Raw genomic sequence first — 13,917 nt, forward strand, 5'->3', positions numbered from 1 at the left:
CAGATGCTGTTTGAAGAAGGTCTTTCTTCGGCTGTGAAAGACGAGCTGTCCAGGAGCCCCAGGGCTGTGTCGATGGATCAGCTGACCAAGTCTGCGCTGACCATTGGAGCGCGCCAGGAGGCAAGAGCCTTGGAGAGGCGGGAAGGGAGAGGGGAACGTTGGAAGGAGTTACGCATTCCAGACATTCCTGAGCCAGCTTTCCCGCCGGCAGAGCCGATGGAAATCGGAACAGCCCGCGCGCGCGCAGTTTCAAAGCCCAGTGAGGGGGCGAAGAAGGAGGGAAAGGGAGCCCGGAAATGCTATCTCTGCCAACAGCCAGGCCACTTTGCCAGAGTCTGCCCCCAGAGGAAGGAATGGCAAGGGATGGTGGGCGCAGTGGAGGGAGGAGAGCAGGGAGAAACGGAGCAAGTAAAAGCCAACGCCTGGTTGCCGTCAGGGCACTGCAACCAGGCTCAAGAGCAGTGAAAGTGCCCGTACCAGAAGCTCCTCGACCTGCCCTAGTGATTGAAGTGTCGCTAGAGCTGCAAAATGGACACCCCCTACAAATAAAGGCGCTGTTGGATTCCGGCAGCTCTTGCAATTTTATGAGCAAGGAGTTTGCTGCTGAACATCAGATACAGACTATCCCTTTAAGCAACCCCCTGCAGGTGACCACAATCGATGGCAGGGAGCTGTTGGGAGGAGGAGTCAGCTTGCAGACCGTCCCAATGATAATGAGGGTGGCAAGGCACACAGAACTGATAGCGTTTAATGTGGCCACCTTGGGAGGCGCTCCCATTATTTTGGGAATGAGCTGGCTAGCCCTACATGATCCGCTGGTGGGCTGGCATCAAAGAGTGGTTTCCTTCGGTTCAGCACATTGCTTAGAACACTGCAGGGGGGAAAGGGGTTCAGCAGGGGCCCAAGCCACCCTGGCAGGGACTGAAGTAATGGAGAAAGGGAAGGTGCCACCACAGTATGCTGATTTCAACGATGTGTTCAGCGAGAAGGAAGCTGATCAACTACCCCCGCATAGGCCCTTTGATTGCCAGATTAATCTACTCCCTGGAGCCCAGCTTCCTGTAGGCAAGCTGTATGCCATGTCAGACAGGGAGATGCAGGAGTTGAGAGCGTTCATTGACAAGAACCTGAAGAGAGGCTTCATCAGGGAGTCTAAGGCAGCGGGGGGTAGCCCAGTGTTTTTTGTGGATAAAAAAAACACGGACAAGCCGAGGCTGGTATGTGACTTTCGACAGTTAAATGCAGTGACTGAGCCTGCGGCTTTTCCCATGCCCAGGATTGATGATATTTTGACCAGGGTGCGAAAAGGAAAGATTTTTACAAAGCTGGACCTGAGGGGGGCGTACAACCTGATACGTATAAGGAAAGGGGATGAATGGAAGACCACCATGTTCACCCCTTTGGGGGCATTTGAATATCTCGTGATGCCTTTTGGGTTACAAACAGGCTCCGCGTGTTTTCAAAGTTTTATGAACCACGTGCTGGGGCCTTTGCTCTACAAGAATTGCGTGGCCTTCCTAGATGACGTGTTGGTGTATTCGGAGAACGAGGAGCAACATGTGAGAGACGTCAGGGAAGTGTTGAGCAGGCTGCAAGCCAACCGACTGTGGGTGAAACTGGAGAAGTGTCAGTTTCATACCAAGGAGGTGGAATTCCTGGGGTACCGCTTGTCCGATAAGGGGTTGGCTATGGACCCCAGCAAGGTTCAAGCGGTGCTGGAATGGAAAACACCCAAGACCAAGAAGGATGTGCAGAGGTTCCTAGGGTTTGGAAACTTTTATCGTAAGTTCATCCGGAACTTCGCCCACCTGACGGCGCCCATCACGGACTGTCTCAGCGGCAAAAAGAAGTTTGTTTGGACGGGGGAGGCGGAGAGAGCGTTTGATGAACTGAAAAAGGCCTTCGCCTCTGACGAACAACTTCTACATGTGGATTTACAAAAAAAGCTGAGGGTCGAAACAGACGCGTCGGACAGAGCCATAGGGGCGGTGCTTCTTCTGCAGCCGGGGAAGGAGGGGTCAGAGTGGCGACCGTGTGCCTTCTTTTCGCGAAAGCTGAACAAATCTGAGAGGAACTACACGGTGTACGACCGGGAACTTCTTGCCATTTATGAGGCCTTCCGGAGATGGAGGCATCTACTAATTGGTGCACAACAGAAGGTGCAAGTGTGCACGGACCATAAGAATCTAGAGTATTGGAGAACTGCGCGAGTGCTCAACCAACGGCAGTTGAGATGGGCCCAGGAGTTCTCCAAATTTAACTTTGAGATTTGTTACGTACCAGGCCCGGAGAACGTTAGGGCTGACGCTCTCTCACGCAAACCTGAATATTTGGAGGGAGAGGGTGCACCCGAGGAGACCCATGTCATTCCCGAGGACCGCTGGGTGTGTGGGGCGGCATTGGTGGGGCAAAGGGAGCTGGTAGAGGGAACGGTGCAGGATGAATACGCCCAGGACAAACTCAGGAGTCTCAGGAGGGAGGGAGACAAACCCGGGGGTTTTGAGGAGAGAAATGGGGCATTGTACTACAAGGGAGCGTTATACATACCTGAAGGGGAATTGAGGGAAAAGGTACTCAAGCAACTGCACGATAACCCCACAGCCGGGCATTTTGGGCAACACAAAACCATGTGGCTGGTCACCAGGGAATTCTGGTGGCCCAAGGTCAGGGAAGATGTGCGGGAATATGTGAGAGGGTGTGACAGATGCCAACGAGCCAAAGGGGAGAGGCGGGCACCGGCAGGTTTATTAGAACCACTACCCACGCCGGAGAGGCCATGGGAGGCAGTGGCAATAGATTTCATGACTGATCTGCCCAGGTCCAAAGGGAAAACAGCCATCATGGTGGTGGTAGACCTGTTAACCAAGATGGCCCACTTTATAGCCTGCTCACATGCGGTCACAGCAGAAGAAACCGCCAAATTGTTTGTGGAAAATGTGTTTAGGTTGCATGGCGCCCCCTTGAGGGTGGTTTCGGACCGAGGGAAACAATTTACTTCCAGGTTCTGGAGGAGACTCATGAGCTTATTGCATGTAGAGGTCAATTTCTCTACTGCCCGTCATCCCGAAACCAATGGGCAGGCGGAAAGAGCCAATGGTGTCCTCCAGCAATATTTGAGGTGTTATGTTAATGACAGAGAGAATGATTGGGTGGAGAAGCTGGCGTTGGCAGAATTTGCCTACAACAATGCAGAGAACGTGTCCACGGGGATGAGCCCCTTTTTGGCCAATCACGGGTGTCATCCCCGAGCCTTCCCAGGGGGGGAGGGGGAGAACTGGAGCGTTCCAGCCGCAGAACAGTTCGTTGAAGAAATGGAAGCTATCCACCGCCAACTTCAACTTAATTTAAACCGGGCGAAGGAGGAATATAAGAGGCAGGCAGACAAAACCAGAAGGGAAGGGGAAAGCATTAGGGTGGGGGACCAGGTGTGGCTGTCCACCCAAGGGTTACCGTTTAAAGGAGGTTGTAAGAAGTTAAGACCCAGAAGACTGGGTCCATTTGAAGTCACGCAACAGGTCAACCCAGTGGCTTTCAGACTCCGGTTACCGAACCACATGAAGTTGCACCCAGTGTTCCACAGATCGTTGCTGTCACCGTATATAGGGGACAGAGAGGGGAGGGTCAATAGGGGACCAGCGATGGAGGAAAAAGAACAAAGCTACCATGTAGCGGAGATTCTCGATTCCAGGTGGAAGGGAGAGCAAGTAGAGTACTTGGTAAGGTGGGAAGGGGAACCGGAGTCGGAAAACACCTGGGTCAGGGCAGAGGATGTAGATGACGAGGTTCTGATTGAAGCCTTTCATCAGAGATTCCCTCGTAAACCCCAGCCAGTGGCGAGGTTCCGGAGGGAATACTTCGCCACCACCGACGAAGAAGAAGAGTTGGAGGGGTTCGCTGATTCCGAGGTGGAGGAGGATTCAGCGAGTCGGAACGAAGACCGATGGAGGGAAATGTTCGAGACGTCTGAAGATGAAGAGGATTCGTTTCGGGGTTTCAGCTCCTCACCGCCCAGAGGAGAGGGAGGGGGCGGGGGGGAAGGGGGCCCTGGAGGGGAGGTGGATGTCAGGGAACTGACATCAGAGGGAAAGGAGGTGGTAGGGCTCCCAGAGACTGGGAGAGACTCAACAGCCAAAGCAGGGACCAGCAGGGGGAGCACGGGGTCTCTGGAGGGGAATCTCAGTAATACTGAGAGAGACGCAGCAACGCAGGCAGGAAGCAGGGGAGAGAAAGGGGTGAGAGACACTTCTAGCGAAAATAGTGGGGAGGTGTCAGAAGCAACTGCAGGGAGACCCATGCTTCGTCGGAAGCTGTCACGTCGTGAGTCCAGGAGACGTGTTTCCGTTAAGGAACTTCTTTGTTGGAGGCGTTTCCGCAAACAGCCACTGTCGGACACCACCAGTGACTAGAGCAGACATGTCTGATGAACTCTGTCACACACAGAGGCTTGTGGAGCCGCACAAACTCTGAAGGGGCACACTTTTAAGCACAAGCAGCTAATCAACCCCCTGATACATACTATGCCTACTTACTGAGCCAGATGTAGAATACTCTGCTGCTTAGGGTAGTCATTGCTGTAAACTGGTCTTGATCACTTTTAGTTCTGACATACTCCATACTTAGACTTTGCCCATCTTCAAGATGAAATGAATTCCCCTTTGAGTCAACATTAAGAACATTGAAGGAGTCACTAGGCAAGACAGTGGTGGGGACTCCTAAGGAATTCATTAATACAAAGGGGGCCTGGTCTTTTTTGGAGATTTCTGAAGTTTGTGAAGCTGCTTCTGCAAATGCCTAGCCAAAAAAAGAGATGTGAAATAATGAATTAACTAACAACATTTTTTATAAAAAAAAGAAAGACCTGAAGAGCAGATTCGTAAGATAGATGATGAACACACTGGATGGGGTAACTTGCTCATCACGTGACAGAGGAAATGGAGCCTGCCTCCCACAATTCTGTGCTCCTGCCTCCGTCACGTGATGAGGGAATTACCCAATCCAGTGCCTTCATTGTCCACCACAGTAAATTGAACATATTACTTTATTTAGGTCACAGATGCAAATCAAAGTCTTATTACCGTGCCGAGGTTACTCAACATTAGTAGACCACATTTGGACAATGTAATGTTCAGCTGATCTTGAGAAAAAATAGTTATTACTGTCTTGTACTCTGGGACTTTGTATTGTTCTTCTTCAGCAACTGATTCAACTAAAGCTTTCTTGGCTTTCTTCTTCATCTTTAACAGAAAAAGGGGAGGGGAAGAGAGGAGAAATTAATACTGGATGTAGAAAGCTGATGATGCCATTTAGAACATTTGCAATATGGGCACAGCAATCTAGACTCTTGGTATGTTGGATACAATGAAGGTGCCCCTCTACCTGCTTTTGCTGAGCCTCAGAGGTGGGGTGTGTGTGTGTGTGTGTGTGTGTGTGTGTGCGTGCACGTGCGTGTGTGCTCTAGTGGCATAAAGGGCTCCGTTGTGCACACTGAAAATGTAGGCAGGCAGAAGCTGTTCTCTCCTCCATGGCTATGCGTTTGAAATTAAGTCCATACATAACTTTTCAAGTATCTGTGAATCCTAAAGACTAAAGATAGTGAAAGAAAAGTGAAAAATACATTAAATAATAGTCTGGCTCATAACCTCAGTTCCAATTAATTAATTTACTAGAAAAGCTCAGCATCTTGACAGGTATGGTATGTGTGGAGAAGCAGAACTAATATTGCAGGGCCCCTACTGCATACAGTGCGCAGTGTGTCTACGCTACATGAAAGAGGAAGGACAGAATAAAGTATGATAAATACACAATTCCTGAATTGCAGCCTGGCAGATGACATGAAGTAGACTGAAGCAGCAAATTTTCAGCGTAACTCTTTCCAGCCTAAAACAGAACTAGGTCAGGTTCCTCAGTACATAGTAATGGATGCAGCTTTAAAACGGCTTCAAAGACAGGCATCCGTTTCCATGTTTTACTTCTTAAGTGAGGATATATTTCTACCCAGTGACAACAGGTACAAGACTATTGTTCTCATATTATGAAGAATTTTAAGTACCGTATTTTTTGCTCTATAAGACTCACTTTTTCCCTCCTAGACCGTAAGGGGAAATGTGTGTGTGTCTTATGGAGCGAATGCAGGTTGCGCAGCTGTCCCAGAAGCCAGAACAGCACGAGGGATCGCTGCTTTCACTGCGCAGCGATCCCTCTTGCTGTTCTGGCTTCTGAGATTCAGAATATATTTTTTCTTGTTTTCCTCCTCCAAAAACTAGGTGCGTCTTATAGAGCGAAAAATACGGTGTATGTGTTTACAGGATCACAAATATGAACTTGTTTATGTTTTTATTGTTAAATCATTCTGATATGTTATATTGGAAATGAGTAATAAATGGAAATAAATAAATATTTTGAAATATTATATAAAATGGAGATAGAAGAACATCTATTCAAACATTAAAGTCCATCTATCCTATACCAAAATGAATTTGTATTTCTAAAAGTATACCTTCAATTCTAGAACCCAAGGTCTGAATTCATCAGTGTTTTCAACTTCCAGTGGTTCAAGTAATGGTTCCCAAACACCAAACATCTCATTGTAATAATGTACCTAAAAATACAAAACATAATTAATCTGTACAATGAGTGATATCCATCTGTAGCATGTAATGAAAATGAAAAACATTATTGAAAACTCAATGGACTATTATTGTATGACAATCACTATTCCTATATTATTATTTTGCCCAACTGGAGGATAAACTTTAGAGAAGCCTTTCAAAAATTTTAATGTTGGTGACACACTTTTTATACATACATCGTTTCGTGATACAGTAATTCAGTTTTAATAGCAAACCGGAAGTTGAACTAATCCCTTTCGAGCCCCAGGAGAAGAATTGGGAGGATTTGTGTGACACACTACACACTGCAGCCAACACAGTTTGGAAAGCTCTGCTGTAGAGTAACACATTTGGTTTTAATTATATCCCAAAGCACTAAAATATCTTAAGAATAAGTTAATTCTAAAAAGACATTCAGCAATGGCCATGCCTACAGAAGCTTCCCAACCAGGGGCACCGACTCATGGAGGCTGAGCTGGATTGGGCCCCCTCAATGTGCAGGGTGCTGGTGCTCTGGAACGCGCCACTGTGACCATCTTTCTCCTGACCACGGTGTGCTTGGGCGCACAGCTTAGTGCAGCGCCCAGCCTCTCACTCATGGGATCACCACCTTGTCATGGTGAATGGGCTTGCACGTTTCTATTATCCCTGTGAGTGAAGCCATCGGGAGTCTCATACTCCCAGTAGGGTCACCCACTGCAGTAAGGTCAAAGGGGAGGAGCTAGAAAGAATGATCCAGTAAGTCTTCAATGGCAGAACAGGCAGAAGATAACAAGCACTATGTGACAACAGCTGTGAAGGCGGATGAAGGATACAGCAGATAAGAATCTACCGGTCATTGTGATACTCATGCCATCGGAATAGCGCCTTACTGTGAAGACTGTGTGTTGATTAGCATGCACTGATCTTCACACATAAAACAAATTCATACATAGGCATTTTCAGGGGCGGAAACCCCACACCCTCCCAATATGGCGGGGCGCTCTGCTGTACGCCGCAGTGCCCGGTTTTCTCTCGACTGTGCAATGTCACAAGCACATGTCACATGTGCGTGTGAGTCACAAGTGTGCCTTGCACACGTGACAATGGGCCCTCAATCTTCAGTGCAAGGTGGTGCCACTGTCCCCAACTAAATCCTACCTGTGAAAGCGGGTGGGCACGTTCACAACACCACACTATATTTCAAGTTATAACCCCAGCTTGATCCCTCCATGTGTTTTCAAGGGGACAAGGAAATATGTGAAAGATACTCTAATGCCATGTTGCCCTAATGCACTGAGACATCACAATGACCTATACAACTGTGTGATACCTTGAATCCATTTTTTTTCTGGGCAAGGAGGATACATTGCAATGTGGTATCTGAAGGCAGAACTACTAAATACTGTGCTTTAGATTATTCAGTAGCCATCTGGTGCCAAAAGGCTACCAAATTTGAAATGTTGTGGGGAAAGCTGAACTCTTACTAGCAAAGTAGCTAGGCAACTATTACACCCAACATGCAAATACTGTTTCTGCGTAGTGGACACAATTCACAAAACAGCTTTAAATGTCTGCCTTTTTCTTCCATAACAGAACAAAACTCTACCCACCTCTAATTCAAGACGAGAAGAGAGATTGATCAGACTACTCCAGTTTCGAACTTCTCCAGAAAATGATGACTTTGCTAATAGCATTGGCACTGTTTTGTGGCCAACCCCAGCTTCAAGGGTTATGACAACAGTTTCAATTCTCATTTTCATCGTCTCTCCTGTGGGGACCAACTCAATTACAGAAGCAGGATCTTTATTTTCACTTGACTCTTCAAGAAACCACATTTTTAGATTTTTAATATTCTTCTGATCCCAAATATCTGGAGGTACTGGACTAATGTCTTTCTCTGTAGTCTCATTTGTTGGGAAGAGTGCTGATGTAATGGTTATTACTGTATTTAAGATAATTGGCGTCACCTAAGTTTAAAAAAAAGATTATTCTCAAATGAAGAACTATGTATTTCTAATTTGACTTAGTGAATCAAGAAACCACTACATATTAGAAGAAATACAAATATAGTATTATTATAGGTATACAAATAGGATTATATGTTTGAAATTGGCAGTGGAAGGACTGAAACAATGTAATACTATCCTCTGAGTAACTTATTTGTTCAGTTTTCCAAGGGACGTCTTAGTCTTATGATGGATTCAAAACTTGAAAAACAAAAAACTGTAAGGAAATGTATAAAATGGTCTGTAAAGGCAAAAAATACCATCTTTTCCCCCAGGGATGAATCCAGACACAATTTTAAATGTACCTTAATTGTGAGGGATTTAATTGACAGATCAGCTTTCTGAGGATCTCCACCTGACTGTATCATCTCAAAGAAGAGGTCACAGGGCTGCAATATCTGGATATAAATCACAATAAATTGAAACATATAATTTTGCCAGTTAAAAATGTTTTCTAAATGCACAGTGAATATCATATACATTTCCTATGCAAAACAGCAGTCTGTGAAACAAATGCAGGCATCCTAACTTGTAAAAAAATTGACAAATTTCTTTATCTATGGGTAGTTGCCTAGAAGGAAAGGAGATAAAAGCACATAACTTGGTGCTGTTCAAGCAAATTCCAGTTAGATTGAGAATTTTTTTTAAAAAAAAAAATTGTTATTGGTTTTTCCATGTATACATCCTCTAACAATATTTCTCCAAAATTTTTCCATATTTCCCCCCTTCCTGCCCTGGACTTCCCTCATATTCCCATTTTGTTTTATTTCCATATTACTCACCCTGTGTGTTGTTTCCCAAAGTTTTCCCAATATAATCTTACTTTTTGTTATGTTCAATTGTGTTTGTTTATTCAAACCCTGCCAGTAAGTCCAATTCTTTATGTTGTTTCTCCATATATGTTGTAAATGGTTCCCACTCTCTTTTAAAGTCTTTGTTATCCTTTTCATGTAATTTATCTGTTAATTTGAGCTAGACTGAGAATTGAACACGCAGCACCAAACTCATGGTCTGCAATGTGGGGGCAAACTCAGAACAAGTAAGTGCAATTCCCGTCAGCACTATACAGTATGCATGATAAAGTGTAATCTTATCTATATTGTAATCAAATAAGGTTGCACGTCTCCGCAGAAGTCACAGTGTTCAGGTATTGCCCTTACAGTGACCAGCAGCAGTCAGTGGGGTGGTGGTGTTTACTCTTATCACTAGCTTCACCGCAGAGTGATGTGGTGCAAATGCAGGAGCAGGACTGCAACATTCTCGCCCCTCCTCAATTGCAGTGATAGGAGGTCAGATAAGGACCACTGAACTATGGGTCACTATAGAATGTAACTATTGTCTTAAGAGACTCTAATATTACTCATTTATGTTGCATCCTGTTATATACCATAAGCACAGGTTTAATTTACATCTGCATAGCACTGCACATTTCTGCCTTAGCTATCTTATAATCTTACCGTAGTAATACTGCCCTTTCTCATTTCTGGAAGAAAAGGGCAGGCTTTCACCTTTATATCTTTAACAGCAGCTGTCATTTTATACATTTCAGGGCCGTATTTCATGGAGACTTCACACTGTGCTGTAGCCACCAGTGCAGGAGCATCACTTCTTGTTAAATCGGCCACAAACACAATCTCAGGATTTTTAACGACGACATTTATTTCCATTGTGGATACCGGTTGTACAGAAACTAAAAATGCAACATTTAGTACAATTAATCCAATTTTACTTCACAACCATCAATCCATCTCTAGTCTTTGCTTTTAAGTAAAAATGATGATAGATTCCAGTGTTTCTATTTTAAGAGCGGCCCAGCTGAATCAGACCAAAGCTCTATCTTGTCCAGCATTCTGTTTCCCCCAGTGGCCAAACAAATGCTAGACTATATGGCCTGTTGTCACAGTGAGTGATCAGTTACCATTAAATCTGGAAAGATCCCCCTCTGCCCAGCAGGGGAGGCTGTACAAGGCTGTACAAGGGATTCTCCTCAAGAAGCCCTTACAGAGTTTGCCCTCCCCCTCATTGCAGGAGCATTTCGCCTCTGGTGCCTGGATCTTCAACCAGAATGCCAATCAAGATAGAGCATCCATTATAGCTGTCCATTATTCTATTTGGTACCCCCCAAATCAAGATCAACCTCTCAAGGTCCCATTACTTTGAGACACTGAATTTCCTGCAGCTGCGTAGGACCTTTGTTGAACTAAGGTTCCAACAGATGCCCTCAGCATATTTAGAGGGGAGATACCTGGGAATTCCCTATATGGAACGCGAATGCATTTATGGATGCAATCAGTTCAAGGATATCATGCATTACCTGCTGATGTGCTCCTTATATACAATGCCCAGGTAAAATTCTTAATCATCTATTCTTAATTGCTTCTCAGGCCGACCCCCCCCCCCATGAAGTGACAGTCGAACTCTTAGCTGAAAAAGATCTTCAAATTACACATTTGGTAGCCAAATTTGCTCTGGCAGCTAAGAAGCTCCGTTCTAGATATGCTAATGCTTCCTAATTTTAAAACCTTATGCGGTAAACTTTTACAGGCCATGTTGTTTGATTCCAGAGGAAAGCCTTGTTCTTATCCTCTGCTGTACATTGTAAAGGCCTCTGGCTATACAGTGGTGCCTCGCAATACGAAATTAATTCGTTCTGCAAGTTTTTTCTTCTTGCGAGTTTTTCGTCTTGCGAAGCACGGTTTCCCATAGGAATGCATTGAAAATCAATCAATGTGTTCCTATGGAGACCGTCCAGGGACAGAAGGGAAGCGCCGCGCGCCTTCCGCTCTGTCCCCAGACCTGTTTAAAGCAAGGGGCGGCGGGGAGAAGATTGCTTCTCCCCGTTGCCTGCCCCGCAATCTCCGGGGACAGAGGGGAAGGCACGCGCGCCTTCTCCTCTGTCCCCGGACCTGTTTTAAAGCAAGGGAAGGGGCAGCGGGGAGAATCCGGGGTCCGGGGAGAGAGGGGAAGGTGCGCGCGCCTTCCCCTCTGTCCCCTCTTTTGAAGCAAGGGGTGGAGGGAGAAGATCGCTTCTCCCTGTTGCCGCCCCTTGGTTCAAAAGGGGTCCAGGGAGAGAGGGGAAGGCGCGCGCGCCTTCCCCTCTGTCCCCGGAGATTGCGGGGCTGGCAACGGGGAGAAGCAATCTTCTCCCCGCCGCCCCTTGCTTCAAAAGAGGTCCGGGGACAGTGGGGAAGACGCGCTGCGCTTCCCCGCTACCCCCGGAGCTTGCGGGGCAAGCTTCGTTTTGCGAAGCAAGCCCATAGGGAAATGCGTCTTGCGAAGCGGCTAAGAAAACGAAAAACTCCTTCGTCTAGCGAGTTTATCGTCTTCCGAGGCGTTCATCTTGCGGGGCACCACTGTATACAATACACTGATATTCTATTCTACTAGCCTTTACTGGCTTAGAATAAAATGGATTTTCTAATGTGAAATAAAGACTTGTTTTGCTTTAGTTTTCACTATGACAACCACAGATTGGGATTCCAATGCTATGCAGAGGTAAGCCCCACTGGATACAATGGGGTTACTTTCTGGAAAGCAAGTAAAAGTCATCCTTCCTGATTTAATATGCTGTATACACACAGAGAAATTACAAAAGCCTACTAATTTGTTCTCAGACAGCTGGGAGGAAAACAACATTTTTTCCAAAGCCATACTGTCAGGATAAAATACAGCACCACAACAGATTTGTTTTTATCAAACAAAATACTGTTTTTTTCTAATTATTATGAAACTACATAGAGGGAAAGAAGTTTGGAATCCAGGGAGGGAAAAAGGAGCACATGAACAGAGAGAAAGGAACGCTAATGGGATAGAAGAATGGGTCAGCTTCAGGTGTCAGTTGCCAAATAAGATGTGGTTAGACTATATAGTCAGAAACTCACTCTAAATTCAATTCAATTTAAATTAACTATCACATAATTTAGCTATAAAAAGCGAGTTATAGAAAGCTTTAATTTAGCAGTAAAAGACCAGTCCTTTGATGATAGAATCATAGAACTGTAGAGTTGGAAGAGACCCAAAGGATCATTTATTCTAACCCCCTGAAATGCAGAAATTACAGCTACGGAATCCCTGACAGATGGCCATCCATCCTCTGATTAAAATCCTCCAATGAAGGAGAGTCCACCACTTTCTGAGGCAGTCTGTTTCACTGTTGAACAACTCTTACCGTCAGAAAGTTCCTCCAAATGTTTAAGATCATTCTCACTATTAAGATGTATATCTCATATTATTTTTATCATACATAAGCCTTGAGGTACTTTAAAAATAAAGACTTAGGTTTTCCTCCAAGATAGATAAAATGTAAAAGTAGAAATACATGAAAATAAAAGGGTTGGGGTGTCATGTAGTGACTTTAACATATACCAAGTTATAACCGAAGGGAGAAATTCAGATAGACGGTGATTCTATTAGGAAAGACAGAAAAGTAACATTTAAGCCCGTATCTACAGTTGTGGAATACTCTTCCAGCAGAGATTTGGCAGACATCCTTGCTTTTGACTTTCATGTGTCCCTTGAAGACCTTTTCATGCTAACAGGCAGGGCTTTTTTTTCCAGTTGGAACTCATGAGAACTCAGTTCTGGCTCCTCTCAGGTAGGCTCCATTGCCATGCTAAGAGAACGAGGGAGGCATTCATGATGAGTTCCAGCACCTCTTTTTCTAGAAAAATAGCATTGCTAACAGGCCTTTGCAGCTGTTTAAATTGATCAGCTAGTCACTTTAATGATTATGTGTTTTGTTTTTAGTAGTGTTTTATGTTTTACTGTTGTACACCGCCCTAATATTTATGATATGGCAGTACAGAAATACTTATAATTAAGTAGGTTTTCAGTCTGCACCCGCAGTGTCCTGGTACTGATCACTTACCTTGTTCCTTCACAGCCAAAGTTTGCTTGAAGTTTTTCTGTGCAGCAGCACTTTCAGCAGTAGCATTTAGAAATACATCCGCAACAGTAAGAAGAAATTCTATGCTAGCACAAACATATGTCTCATTAACAAATGTGTCAAGAACAGTGTTGCCATCTCTCGCCTGCTTATAAGATATATCCATCATGACTTTCTTTTCAGATTCACGCTTCATTTCTACCATTCTGAAAGAGAAGTTAGTAGAGCAAATACTATAATTAGAAAAGCATTACATTGCCCAAGTGTTCTTAATGACAATAACCACTTTGGTACTAATAAGTGCTGGAAGTTTGCATTCGGCTCAGTTTCTGAGAGGGGTTTGCATGGGTTAATACAGATAAGAGGAGGGGATCTCCAGATTCCCAGACTACCCCTGTAAGTTTATTGCTATGCTGACTTCTCTCTCTCTCTGATG

At 45.0% G+C, this 13,917-nt stretch overlaps 1 protein-coding gene across 3 annotated transcripts in view; it reads right to left on the minus strand.

Moving 5' to 3' along the window:
- The window catches only part of VPS13A (vacuolar protein sorting 13 homolog A), a 161,800-nt gene that overhangs the window by 48,680 nt on the left and 99,203 nt on the right, over positions 1-13,917 (minus strand). For all 3 annotated transcript variants that reach the window (XM_082241458.1, XM_082241457.1, XM_082241459.1), the window contains exons 38-44: positions 13,464-13,687; positions 10,054-10,286; positions 8,902-8,994; positions 8,201-8,557; positions 6,497-6,598; positions 5,076-5,234; positions 4,530-4,791 (exon numbers count right to left, since the gene is read on the minus strand). In XM_082241458.1, the coding sequence (XP_082097584.1) occupies positions 4,530-4,791; positions 5,076-5,234; positions 6,497-6,598; positions 8,201-8,557; positions 8,902-8,994; positions 10,054-10,286; positions 13,464-13,687 (1,430 nt within the window). The remainder of the gene's footprint in view (positions 1-4,529; positions 4,792-5,075; positions 5,235-6,496; positions 6,599-8,200; positions 8,558-8,901; positions 8,995-10,053; positions 10,287-13,463; positions 13,688-13,917) is intronic.

This window comes from Podarcis vaucheri (assembly GCF_965113315.1).
Source record: "Podarcis vaucheri genome assembly, chromosome: 11".
Lineage (NCBI taxonomy): Eukaryota > Metazoa > Chordata > Lepidosauria > Squamata > Lacertidae > Podarcis > Podarcis vaucheri.